Source organism: Peromyscus eremicus, chromosome 7 (assembly GCF_949786415.1).
Source record: "Peromyscus eremicus chromosome 7, PerEre_H2_v1, whole genome shotgun sequence".
Taxonomy (NCBI): domain Eukaryota; kingdom Metazoa; phylum Chordata; class Mammalia; order Rodentia; family Cricetidae; genus Peromyscus; species Peromyscus eremicus.
Genome location: NC_081422.1, coordinates 103,659,151 through 103,673,033, shown reverse-complemented (window position 1 = coordinate 103,673,033; position 13,883 = coordinate 103,659,151). Strand labels below are relative to the sequence as shown.

Sequence of the window (13,883 nt, the reverse complement as noted above, 5' to 3'; positions counted from 1 at the left end):
CAATGCAAGATAACTAACATTCAAAAACATATTTAGATGTTTTCTTTCAAACAAGGTGATAGCAGCAGCCAGGGGGGATTGTTTTGAGGGTTAATTGAAAAATAAATAGAGTTTACAACAGTGCTGGGCAAAGCAAATTTTAATAAATGGTAGCTATTTTCAGCTGTGTGACACAGAATCCCAGTAAATTCCACTAATATGCTCAAAAAAAGCCAATCTGGGCAGAAAAGCCTCTGGCACTGGGGAGGTAGAGGAAGGAAGGTATCAAGCTTAAGGCCAATCTGGGCTGCAAGGAGACTGTCAAAGGAACCAAAACACCAGGCAGCAAGAAGGTGAGTTGAGGACAGAACAAAGAAAGGCGTATCACAAAGGGCATCCTTTTAAGAAAAGATTATAAAATGGGTGTTTCTCTAGTTGTGAAATAGTAGCAACTCCTAAGATTGCAAATGCTTTTTTTTTAACTGCTGAGCATATTTTATTTATGTATAAGGGCCTTGAAACTGTTAGAATTCTGGGTTTATAAATTACTTCAAGTTTCACACCAAGACAATTTCCTATCGTAAACTGACATTCCCAGCTGCTGGCAAACAGTTGATGAGCTCCAGCAAACTGAAGTAAAAGAAGTGAAGTTAGATAAAAAGGAGAACAGGGTTCAGCATGGAAAGGAAGGGTCTATCTACGGGGTCCCCAAGTGTACCGTCATTTAGCTCTACTTGGTTTCCAGGGAAACAGCTAATGAGAAGTATATACTGTAACCCCACATTTAACACCCTCCCTTGCCAACTTGTGCTTCCTTTACAAACAATGGGTGGTGTGCGATTAAGACCTGTTTTGACGAATTGAGATCAGGCATCCTCATGTACGTCCATAAATCTTTCCTGCCTAGAACACTATTCATCATACATAAAGAAACCTTTTGCTAAAGTTTTCCCGAATTTGAAGGTGTCATGAAAATGTAAAAGAGAGTAAACATGATGCTAGATGAAATTTACTTTCATTTGCAAAAAGGCTAAGGTTAACAAAAGGTAATTTATTCTAAATTTAAAATACATGTAAAACTCTACACTAAATACAAAGAAGAAACATCAGTAAATCAAACATAAACTTAGCATGGAAAACACTGGACAGAGTCAAAGGCTTAGAATTTAATCCTAAACTAAACTAAATAAAAAAATAGGCTAGGCAGGGTAAGACATGCCTTTACCAGCAAACAAGAGAGGCAGTCAGAGCTCTGAGTTCTAGGTCAGCCAGGGCTACACAGGGAGACTCAAAATAAGCAAACAAAAACCAAGAAAATTGGCCGGGCGGTGGTGGTGCACGCCTTTAATCCCAGCACTCGGGAGGCAGAGCCAGGTGGATCTCTGTGAGTTCGAGGCCAGCCTGGGCTACCAAGTGAGTTCCAGGAGAGGCGCAAAGCTACACAGAGAAACCCTGTCTTGAAAAACCAAAAAAAAAAAAAAAAACCAAAAAAAAAAAAAAAAAAACCCACACACCAAGAAAATTATATGGTCATTAACTGTCATCCAACTTTTTATTGGGAAGTACATACAATTTGTATGAAATTCTCCTGAGGAAAGAATGAGTAACACTTTAGATTCAAGAAGACTTGGGTTCAGAATTTAGCTCTTCTATAATACTCCTGTATAATCTTGAAAGTCTCCTATAAAATATACAGTATCTTTATGTATATGTGTGTGTGTGAGAGAGAAACAGAGACAGACAGACACATACATGTCTTCTTCCTATGGGTAACCAGATAGATAATATTCACTCACCAATATGGTAAGCATTCGTTTTATTTGTATACATATGCATGCTACAGCATTTATGTGGAGGTCAGGACAACCTACAGGCAGAATCAGTTCTATCCTACCATGTAGACTCAATATCAGATTCAAGTCATCTGTCTCAGCAGCAAGCACCTTTATCTGCTGAGCCATTATGCCACCCAGCACTATTATTTTTTATTAATGCCACTAATATCAACACTGACCAAAGATTGAAATCCATGTGTAAAACCATTTAACAAGACAAATGGAGTCAAAACAGGTGAGAATCACCAATCTGGAAGATAGCAGTTAGCATGAATGACTCAAGTGAAGAGCAATGGTACATTGCTCTAAGGCCGTGTCTACCAGCAATGGATAAAACATCATCAGATCAGAGATAAGGCATGGTGGTATGAGCCTGTAATCCCAACACTGGAGAGACAGAGGCCATCTAGTCAGGGAGTTTCAGGCCTCCCAGTGTTGGGAGCAGGAAGAGACTTTTGCCCACAGATCACCAGAGAAACCAGTAATGTTTCTCTGCCCTTTCAAAGGGAAGGACATATAACCTGTTTGTCCATCCAGAAAGCTGGGAATTGGAAGTGATAAACAGCTTGGTGATCTGCACTATCTGTTGGGCCAGGCCGTATCAAGCTCTCACAACCAGGACCAGAGATGGATAGTAATATAAATGACCATTACCTGTATCATCAGGGGCTCCCCCAAGCTCCTACAACCAGGATCAGAGATAGATGATGACCAAATGACCCTATACTGTATGACCATAACTAGGCCAGATCCTTCCTTAAGCTTAAGCTAATACAGGTAGCCTATCCCTAGAACCCATATTCTTGGAAGAAATGGCACATACTTTGAAATGAGTTTTGATGTAACTATGAACCGGGTAATGTATTATACTAGGAAACTTTTTCTCCAAATTGTACTGTGTCTAAGTATGCTGGCAATAAACTGCTCTAAGTCACACTGACCCGAGTTTGCATTCTCACCTCTTCCCAGCTTGTTTCCCTGACTGACAGCTGCAGACACCCCATTCCCACCAATCCCAGGACTGCTATAGTAAGACTCTGCCTTATAAAAGGAGTATGACTACATATGTATGTACTGAGCTGTAAAGCTCTGTTGAAAATCTGACAAGTTTAAACAGAAAGGTTTGTGTGAGTTAAGCATGTCACATCTGTTTATATAATATGATGAAATATGCATTTATTTATTTTATGTGTATGGTGTTCTATCTGCATGTATGTCTTCAGGCCAGAAGAGGACATCAGATCCCATTGTAGTTGTTGGGAATTGAACTCAGGACCTCGGGAAGAGCTGCCAGTGCTCTCAACTGCTGAGCCATCTCTCCAGCCCCGCATGCCATTATTTAAGCATAACTTCATTGGAAAACGTCTAAAGAGAAAAACTGAAATTGTTTAATGGATAGAAAAAGACAATTTTAATGTTTATTCCTTTGTATCTTGTCAATGTGTTAATCAATTAAAAATTAATTAACTTTAGGGAATTATAGAGATGACTACACTCATAACGTAAAATAGTAAATATGGGGGGGAAAAAAAAAGGAACATTTCTTGACTTTTTTTTGACAGGATCTTATGTTTCCCAGACTGGCCTTGAACTGATCCTCCTACCTTCATCTCCCAAATGCTGGAATTACAGGTGTGACCTAGGGTGCCCAGCTCAGGATAAAACCTTTTTTTTTCTTTAAGATTTTATTAAACTTTATTCTTTGTGCATTAGTGTGAAGGTGTCCGATCCCTTGGAACTAGAGTTACTGACAGTTGTGACCTGCCATGTGACTGCTGGAAATTGAATCCAAGTCCTCTGGAAAAGCAGCCAGTGCTCTTAACTGTTGAGCTACCTCTCTAGGCCCTTTTAGATAAATAGATAAAACCTATCTATTGTTCTTAGAGGTAGCAATTGGTAGAATTTAGAGAAACAGCAATAAATTTTGCTCAATACTAATTACACTCCCTTCAGCCACTCTGCAAGGTGACTCCTAACACATAACTGAGTCTAGGATGACCTGGTGGGGTCCAGAGAGCTCTACAGTTTCTAAGAACAAACCTGATTTCTAGAATTCTCTGCAAACACTGAACCTTTCTTTGGAAATCCTGGCTAGGTTCTCCAAAACTTTACTTGTTACCTTTTAATCACTGATAAAACTAATGATAAAAAATTGGCCTAGAAAATAAAACTAAAGAATGTGGTAGAATTCTGGAATGTTCTCTACATGCTACTCTGTTTCATTTTCTGCTTTGTTAACTGAGAAGCTAAGAGAAGAAATATAAAAGTAGAAAGATGAAAACAGCCTGTGTATCCTTTCTTACATCACAAGTATTCCAATCCAGGTGCTCATTCATGCACAGCACAAACTTTCACCACAAGGACAGGTCCACACCGTGCAGAACACAACCTCGTGATGAAACTTTTGCAAAGGTCTAACTAGCTACTTGGCACAGGCAACTGGTGTTTTTGTTGTTTTTTTTTTAAATTTCTCGTTAGTAGCTGGATCATGCAAATTGGTTAAGAAAGCACTGTTTGTTGGCTGCAAAAATCTTGAAAAGCAAGGAATTATTTTTAAAGTTAGGTTCAGGGAACCCATGACTAAATGTGTCTGGGGGAGGGGGGCAATGCAAGCACACATGATTAATCTCTAAATCTTAAGAAAAAAATTAATCTTAATCTCACTCCAATTACTTATTAAAGTCCCAAAGGGCAAAACTGGGAGGAATTTTACCATCGTAAGTGAAGTTTATGAGCCGTTTGGTGAACATAGGCTATGCCTCAAACTCTAATCCATATGCAACTACTGACCAATGGTAGTTACAGCAACAAACCTTGTCAAACCAGTCTCTCCTACCTGGTACCTTGAGAGATCATTTCTCACTACTAGAAACATGAAGTCTGTGCCAACCAAAGCTAGGGCTACTAGTATAAAGGCATGCCATTTTCATTTGAACTGAAAGCAATTTGGATATTTACTCCCACTACCTCGAGCTATTTACATACTAAAAATAAAAGAACAACAACAACAAAGCCAAGTTTCATAATTTTATTTGGTGTAAATATTTACACCAAATAATGATTGCTGCTTTGCCTAAACTTTACACATAGGATACACAACATGAGAAAAAGAGGGCTGCAATGCTCTCAAGATACAGGGCTGCATTAAAAAGGCATGCAACCAAGTCGCCACTCCCTCAAGCTGAACACAGGGCATGCGATGGCTGAGAAAAACATGGAAGTAGCAGTTACAGGGTTCCATGCCAACAAACCAATGATCTACAAGGATGATTAGAGTCGCAGTGGAACCCAGGCACAGGCTGTTTGCTTTCTGATGCTGATTAAAAAGCCAAAGCACACACATTTCCCCATGGCAGGGTCATACCACTGGACTTGAGCAGCTTGGATTTTTCTCTTTCCTGGCTTGTAGACTTTGGCAAATGTGGGGTGAATCCTCGAGACTTTGTAGGTCTCATGTAGCCTTTCACTGGCTCTGCCATTCTGCTTTTGTCTTCCTTCTTCCTTTCACTCAGCACCGTCAGTTCAGATATCCCCAGCATCTTCTGAGGAGCTTCGATCCCATTACCTTTCAACTGTTGGACTTGGGGGTCCTTGTTACCAGTCACCACTAATTTACCTTCTCCCTCAACACTGCCACATGAGAAACCAGACTGTTCTGTTGTTAGCATGGCAACACATTCCAATTTTGTGACTTTATAAGATAGACTAGTTTCTTTTAATTTATCCTTTTCATTTTCTGGAGGCATAAGAATGGTATCTAGCTTCTTATCCAAACTATCTGAGCCCTTGGAATCTCTCTCTCTCTCATTTTGGTCCTCAGACAAACTGAATTTCTGTGATTGACTTCTCAAAGGGTCAGGGTTTTGAACTGGGGCAGAGTCTTTCTCAGTTCTCTTCTCCTCGTTCACTAAAGATGCTGGCAAACCACCATTATATACATGTGTTTCTAGGACTCTGACCTCTTCTGGCAGGCTCTGGCTTTCTGAGGGCATACCAGGAAGCAAGTGTCCTTTAGCTGGCTCTATGGCGTGCTGTGCTGAATGTTTAGAGGACCCATGCTGCTCTAATTCAGATTCTCCTACCTCATGCCTTTCAGGGATTATCCCTACTTCATTCTTCCTGCAATCTGAAAGCTCACCTTTATTCTTAATAGAACCATCTCCACGACTGTTAATCTTTCCTTGGGCTTGTGTAGTCCCAGGAACTGCTGTGCTAGTAGAGGGCACAGCAGCAGAGGGAGCCTTGGACGTTTCTTGACCCAGGACTCCATCTTTGCTATAAGTATCTTGTACTAATAATTTGGAATTCTGGGCTAAGAATCTCTCTTGCCCACTTTTTCTACAAGTGTCAGGCGAGGAATCATCTTCCTTTATTACCTGAGGAGTAGGACATGGCAGTGTTTCACAGCCTGCTGATCCCATAACCTCTGGAGGAACTGACTTACTCAGCCCTGACGGCTCTCTCCCAGAGGTAAATGTAATATTTCTATTTTCATCCATATACCCCATTCCTTCAATTCTGCAGTCTCCTGTGGTTTCCATGGGAATATGTATTTTTGTTGTATCTGTCCTAATCTCCAAACTGTGCTTCTCAGGAAAACTATTTTTAACTTTTTTACATTTCCCATCATTACTCCTTTTATTAGGTTTGTCAGCCACTGCAGTGTGTCCCTTGGCTACACGTGTCTTGTTTTCCTCAGGTTCTACTGAGGGAACAAATCCTGCTCCCCAGACTGGGTCTTGGGAGCTCCCATCTGTCACCTTGTCAGCTAGTTCAGCAGTAACAGTAGAAGCTCGGACTGCATTTGTTTTATTCCCCACAAGAGCCCCAAGTTCAACAGAAGTAGACTCAACATTCTTACTCTTTTTGTCAGCAACTTCCACTGTGGGTGTGTGTGAGAACAGAGGAGCATGTATTTTAGGGAAAGCCTGCCCTAATTCCCCCTTGTTCTGGGCTGTACTACCATCATCACTCTCCTTCTCTACACAAGGTGGGCTGAGGATTTCCTCCTTGCCCTCCATTTTGCTAGGCTGTACAGGATAATTATTTTTAAACTTTTTGTTTCTGCCTTCATTGACTCTCTTTTTAGTCTTTTCAGAAATCCAGGGAGTTGACTCATGATCCATCCAAAGGCACTTCCCTTCCTTGCTCTGGTTACTGATGCCCGTAATTTTAACCTCAGTACTTCTTTCTGTCCTAGCATACGAGGTCTGAGTACAGCTTGACCCAGTTTCCAAAGGAATCAATGGTATGGTGCTTCCCACACCAGCATCAGCTATGTCCCTGGCCACCCTCACCACTGACTCAGTGAGATCAGTAATAGCCTCTGGTTGCTTTGAAGAATCCAAGCCTAGCCCTCTCCTCGGAGTCTCAACACTCACTATTCCAAGTTCAGGGACTGACTCACTTGGCATAGGAACAGCTCTCCCCTCCTTCTCACTGTTCAGAAGGAGTGGCACCTCAGATTTGGTTCCTAACTTCCCGGAGCCTGCTCTGACTTTCCCAGGACCCCTTCCCTTTCTGCTTTTGCTCTCCAGCCCAGGAGCCTGCATTAACTCTTGGTCTTTCAGCTCCTTAGAAGCGAATAGGCTGGTTCCGTCTCTCGGCTTGGGGCATGTCTCTGGATTTCTTTCTTTAACACCTTTAGCATCTTTAACTCCGTCAGGAAACATGTGCAGTGTAGTCATTTTACTCTCACCACTGCCTCCCTTCAGACAGTCTTCTAATGGACTGTTTGCCGTTGAAGTGAGGGGCAAATTTGATAGCACTTTTTCTGTTGTAGGTTTCAAAACTCTACTCATAATCTCTTGGCCCAATATGGGGGGACAAGCCCCTAGCAGAGTTGTCGCTTTGTGTGCAGCACTGTCTATCGGGGATCCTTCCAAACGGGACGGGCCCACCGCCATGCTGGCATCCACTAAAGGCTTCAGGTGTGAAGGAGCTGAGAATCTGTGTTGCTCCTGTTGTAGCAAGTTCTCATCTTGGTTCTCTGGCACTGAGCGGTTACCTCTGTGGTCTTCCTCTACTCTCAGCTTGAGCTGAGCATTTACAACAGTCTCTGGAGGTTGTACTGGACATGAAGTAATGCTGTGACTCTTGGCACAGTCAGACTTCAAGACTTCTCTGGAGTCAAGTCCATATTCTGTGCCCACAGTAGTAGGCTGGCTGGGGCCAACACCTGACTTCAAGGCCCCAGGCGAAACAGGATGGTCTTTGGGTCCATCTGCATTGTCGTCCCAAGGTCCCCCAGCTCGGGACTGAGGATATCTCTTTTGCTTTGGTTTCTTCTTCTTTTTCCTCATTATCATTGGCATGCTTTCTATATCCCTGGCCTCCCTGACATGATCTCTCTCGGGTACTAGCAATTCAGCATGAATATTTTTCCTTTGGTTCCCATGCTCACCACAGGAAGATGAACCAGAGACCAAACCCAACTCAGAAAAAGGGTAGGGGCCCAGTCTGGGATCAAGAGTCTTCCATGAAGGAGAACCTTCCAGCAGCTCAGGAGGGACCCTGGCAGGCCTGGCCCGGGCTGACCTGCGGTCACTGGGTCTGCAAACTTGTTTACCTTGTGAGGGAGGGGTACCTGTAATATATGAACTTAGCTAAAATTCTAAACAACAAATTCCTTGTTATCATTTCTAAAAAGAAAGTTTATTTAGTGACTCATTTAATTAGTCTATTTTCACAGCATTCACTCATTCATTCGCTTGTAAAAAAGTTTTTCCCAAAACATTTCTCATCCTTAGCTGGGGTAATCAAAGACCATCACCTCAGGTCAAGAATTTTTTTTTCAGATATATTTATATATTTTTAAAAATCTTAACCTTATTAAAGTAGTTCAGAGTACATTGAGAAGACTGAAATAACAAGCTCAAGAACTGACAGAACAGTGAACAGTCAACTTGATCAAAATTTAGTGTCCTCAAGCGACACTAAAGAAATGGAATGTATTGAAGAAAACCGACTTCATAAACTGTACTCATAATTACCACCACACAAGACAGGAACAAAAAATGTCCATCACCATCCCACCATTCCTAAGTGAACTATTTGAAGGATTCTCAACTTACCTGAAGAAAGTTCAGAAGACTGACTGCCGGAGGTTTCCTTCTGCTTTAAGTTCTCTAACAGAGCACCTTCATCTACTGGCAAGTTAGACTTTTGGTCTGCAGCTTTGACTGGTTCTAAAGGAAATAGTAAAATTCATGTAAGTTTCAGAGAAACAGTATTTTCAACTATTTTTTCATCTGCCATAAAATAAATGGAGATGAGAATGTATTTACATTAATGTCCTACACTAAACAGAAAACCAGAGGGGCATTGGAAGGCATCATCAAGAGGGTTCCCTGTTTTTTTCCCCTTTTTTAAAATTAATTTTTAATTAATCCCAGCACTCAGGAGACAGAGCAAGGAGGATCTCTGTGAGTTTGAGGCCAGCCTGGGCTATAGAGTGAGATACAGGATAAGCACCAAAACTACATAGAGAATTCCACCTCTACCTTTGAATCTTGAGTTCTTTAGAGGGACAGAAATTTAGATAGAGACAGAAATTTAGATAAGTTCCCTTAGTAGCTTGGAGGGAACAGGATCTCCTCAGGCTGTAGCTTTTGCAACCAAACTGCTGCAGCAGCTGAGTTGCAGTTGCTGATTTGGACAGCCGAGGCTTAAAAGGCAACAACAGTTATAAAGAAAAACAACAAGAATGATGATACTTAAGCAGATGGGACTTGTTGCCAAGTGAGAAGAGGTTGGCTTTACTTCAGAGAAGACAGACAGTTTACCCATAAAAACAGTAGAAAGGCAGAGGTAGTGCATATAGTAGATACAAATCACTATGGAGATGAGGTAATGGTGGTTTGTGGATCTTAGCTTACTCCCTCATTTGTCTGGAAGTAAAGCAAGGATGAGCACAGAATGGGACTAGTCATCAAAGGAAGAGGGTGAGAACACTGATTACGAGGAACGTGAGTGGACCTGTAAAGCAGGAAAGCTGTATTTTACCAGGCATGACATTTGTCCCTTAGTTTATACCTTAGTAGAGAGAATACTGAGAAAAAGCAGGAGCCCATACCTGGTAGAATCATGCAAGGAGGTACTGCTGACTGCCCCTTGTGCTGGACAGATTCTAACTGGGAGTCTTTACTTAGTTCTTGGGTCTGTGCATTTTCCTTGTCTTTAATTTGAGCTGCTGCTACTTCTGTTTCCGAGAGTAGTGCAACATCCTTGGCTGGAGTCACGTTGTTGTCCAGGGTCAACCCTGTTCCTAAGGGCAGAACAGCATCCTCAGCCAGGGGAGCCTCTGTTTCTGGAGGCAGAGAAATGTCCTTGATTGAGGCCACCTCTTTTTCTGAAAGAGGGGTCGAATTGTTGATCTCAGTCACCTTTGTTTCTGAAAGTATAACCACTTCCTTGCCCAGAGACACTTCTGATTCTGGGAGTGGAGTCATTTCGCTGACCATGTCCAATTTTGCTTCAGGGGGTGGAGCCATATCCTTATCCAGGGTCATTTCACTTTCCAGAGATGGAGTCACACTCTCGGCCAGAGATCCCTCTGTTTCTAAGGGCAATGTTACATCCTTTGTCAAGATCATCAGGGTGTCTGAGGGCAGTGCCAAGTCCCTTGCCAAGCCCACCTCTGTTTCTGAGGACAAGTCCATCTCCTCAGCTGAAGGTATTTCCGCAGAGGACTCAGCATCCTTTGCCAGTGCCGCTTCTATTGCTGAGGAGGAAACCATGACACTGACCGGGGCTAGCTCTGTTTCTTTGGGAAGTACCATATCCTCAGGTGGTACCAAGTCCATTTTTACTGCAAACGTGAGCTCTGTTTCTTTGGGCAGTGTCACATCCTTGCCTGGGACCATTTCAATTTCTGTAGGAAATGCCATATCCTTGGTCAAAGATACATCTTCTGTCGGCAATATGACATCCTTAACAGGGGCCACCTCTGTTCCTACATGTCCTTCCACGTCCTCAGCCAGGAACAGATCGGATTCACTGGATGGCTGCATGACATCTGACAGCATCACATCTGGTTTCCTGGTCTCTTCTGTATCTTTAGCAAATGCCACTTCGGGGCCTGTGCCTGGTGTCGTGTCTGTGGATGAAGGTACCTCTGTTTTTCTAGATGGCACCACATCAGCAGTCCTCTCTTCGGCCATCATTTCCAATGCTTTATTTGGCAGCTGCTCTTGTACTGATTCCACTTCTACTTCCTTGGATCGCTCTAAGGAAATTAAGTTTAAAAAATTAGGACGTAGCAGGAGTAGAGAGATGGGTCAGAGATTAAGAGCACTGGCTGCTCTTTCAGAGGACCTGGTTTCAATTCCCAGCACCCACATGGCAGCTCACAACTGTCTGCAACTCGAATTCCAGGGGATACAACAACCTCACACAAATATACATGCAGGCAAAAATATCAAAATATAAAATAAAAATAAATAAACCAAAAAAAAATCCTTTTTTTTTTTTCTTTTTAAAAATTTAGGACCTAGCATTAACTACTGTTAACCCTGAATTTAAAAATTACTTTCTGGCTACCCAGAGAAACCCTGTCTCAACCACCACTCCTCCCCTTCCCCAAGATTTACTTTCTGGTCTGGAGAGATGGGTCATCAGTTAAGAGCAAAGACTGTTTTTCCTGAAAACTCAAGTTTTATTCCCAACACCCACATAGTGACTCACAAGCACCTGTAACTCCAGTTCCAAGGGATTTGATGCCCATTTCTGGCCTCTGTGGGCACCAGGCACACATATGGTGTGCTTACAAAAAAACAAGACAAAACGGTCATGTCCAGAAGTTTTAAAGTTATGAAAATTACTTTCTTAGGAAACACAGAATACTTGGATTTTATAAATATCAAATTTATACTAATTAAGAAGCTGCAGAGTTAATGTATGATGTCTGTCTTTGACAACTCAACATTTAAAAGAATGAAACAATGCTAAAAAGATAAGTCATTATCTCTTTGTTTTTGGGCTGCCATAAAATGTGCTAAGAAAACAAGATGTGGAGAAGACATGACCAACAGAGAAAATACATGTTTAAATAAAAGAACAGTTATGCCTTTAATCCCAGCACCTGGGAGGCAGAGGCAGGTGGATCTCTGTGAGTTTGAGGCCAGCCAGCCTGGGCTACAGAGTGAGTTCCAGGACAGACTCCAAAGCTACATAGAGAAATCCTGTCTCGAAAAGCCAAACAACAACAACAACAACAACAAACCAGTTATGTAATCAATCATAATCAAAGTTCAAGGCCAGCCTAATCTACACAGGATCTATATTGAGACTCAGTCTCAAAAAGAAAGAAAAAAAGACAAGTTTGTCTGTATCTGCTATGAACTGCTGAAAAAAGTTGGGGCTTTGTGATTACTGGTGCCATAACCAATACCTGACAAAGTAGCTTTCAATGACTTACCTGCTGCCGGCTGTAGGGTTTCTATACTACCTTCTGGAGAAACCAAGGATTCTGAGTATGGAGAGTTTGAGGCTTCCACAGACCACTCCTGAGATGCAACAGCCATGGGAGCAAATGAGTCACTGGGAAGCATACCTAATAATGAAACACAGTTTTTAAATGTGGTCATCAATGGAGGGGGAAAGGCATTTGATAGCTTAAATCAGTGACCACACAAACCCAAGGACCAATAAGAGTAGAGGTTTTACAGGAAGGTCTGCTGGCATTCTTCAGTTTTATGTTAATTGTTGGTTTTTAAAGATTTACTTAGTTGGTGCTGTAGTTACGAGCCTCCCCATGTAGTTTCTGTATCAAACTGGTCCTTCACAAAAACAGCAAGTGCTCTTAATACCTAAGACACCTCATTGCCTAGGTTTGAGATAAACTGTTACCAGGCAAAGAGTAACACTATATCCTAGTAGCACCAGGGACACATTTTTATTACTTCCTACTGATGTCACAGAGATTTAAAATACTGAAGACTGAAGACTACCAATACCAACTTCAATGGAATATAGTAGATAGCAAATTATTGTGAGCCTTCATTCACGTATAAAGCAATATTAGAGCCAGGAAGTGATTTGTGCATGCCTTTAATCCCAGCACTTGGGAGGCAGCAAGTTCAAGGCCAGCCTGGTCTACAGAGCAAGTTTCAGAACAGCCAGGGCTACCCAGAGGACTACCCAGAGAAACCCTGTCTTGAAAAACCAAAAAACAAACAAACATAAAACAAGATTAGAATCTGCTTTTATGAAAATGCTTAATAAATTATTAGCAAGTTGACAAATACAAGAATTATGCTCTTCTATGTCAGACATAATATGAGATTTACTATCAGATGGTTCCAGCTATTACCAGCTATTAAATTCTTTCTTTCTTCTTTCTTTCTTGCTTTCTTTTTATTTTTTAAGAAACAGACCCTCACTCTTAGCCTTAAACTCCTGAGCTCAGGTGATGTTCCTGTAAAGCCTTCTCAGTAGCTGGTGCTACAGGCATACAGCATCATATTCAGAAAGATGACTGCACATCAAACAACAGTACGGTATGGACTAATTGCTATAGGAATACAACAAGAACTCTGAGGATTAGATTATCACAGAGGGTTTCAGAGAAGCAGGAGCAGAAGAGGGCAGTCAATATTAAAGATCAAGAGCCCTCTTAGAAGCCAGGCAGTGGTAGCACACACATTTAATTCCAGCACTTGAGAGGCAGAGGCAGATGAATCTCTTTGAGTTTGAGGCCAGCCTGGTTTACAAATTGAGTTCCAGGACAGCCAGGACTGTTACATAGAGAAACTCTCAAAAAGCCAAGAGTCCGGGCTGGAGAGATGGCTCAGTGGTTAAGAGCACTGACTGCTCTTCCAGAGGACCTGAGTTCAATTCCCAGCACCCACATGGTGGCTCACAACCATCCGTAATGAGATCTGGCACCCTCTTCTGTATACATAATAAATAAATAAATCTTTAAAAAAAAAAAAAAAGCCAAGAGTCCTATTAGCAAAGAAAGCACAAAGACATCAACAAGACAAGAAGCTGCTGAATTATGAGATCAATCTTATTCAAGTAGGTCTGGTGTATCCTACAGGACAAACAGGACTATTCAAACCATGGGGA

The 13,883-nt window shown here is 41.8% G+C and overlaps 1 protein-coding gene across 3 annotated transcripts in view; it reads right to left on the bottom strand.

The window, feature by feature from the left end:
• Positions 1-12,383, bottom strand: part of LOC131915452 (microtubule-associated protein 4-like) — a 49,374-nt gene extending 36,991 nt beyond the window's left edge. For all 3 annotated transcript variants that reach the window (XM_059268730.1, XM_059268731.1, XM_059268732.1), the window contains exons 1-3: positions 12,232-12,383; positions 9,889-11,040; positions 8,888-9,001 (exon numbers count right to left, since the gene is read on the bottom strand). In XM_059268730.1, coding sequence (XP_059124713.1) covers positions 8,888-9,001; positions 9,889-11,040; positions 12,232-12,364 — 1,399 coding nt within the window. In that variant the 5' untranslated portion in view covers positions 12,365-12,383. The remainder of the gene's footprint in view (positions 1-8,887; positions 9,002-9,888; positions 11,041-12,231) is intronic.
• Between the last annotated feature and the right edge of the window lie 1,500 nt (positions 12,384-13,883).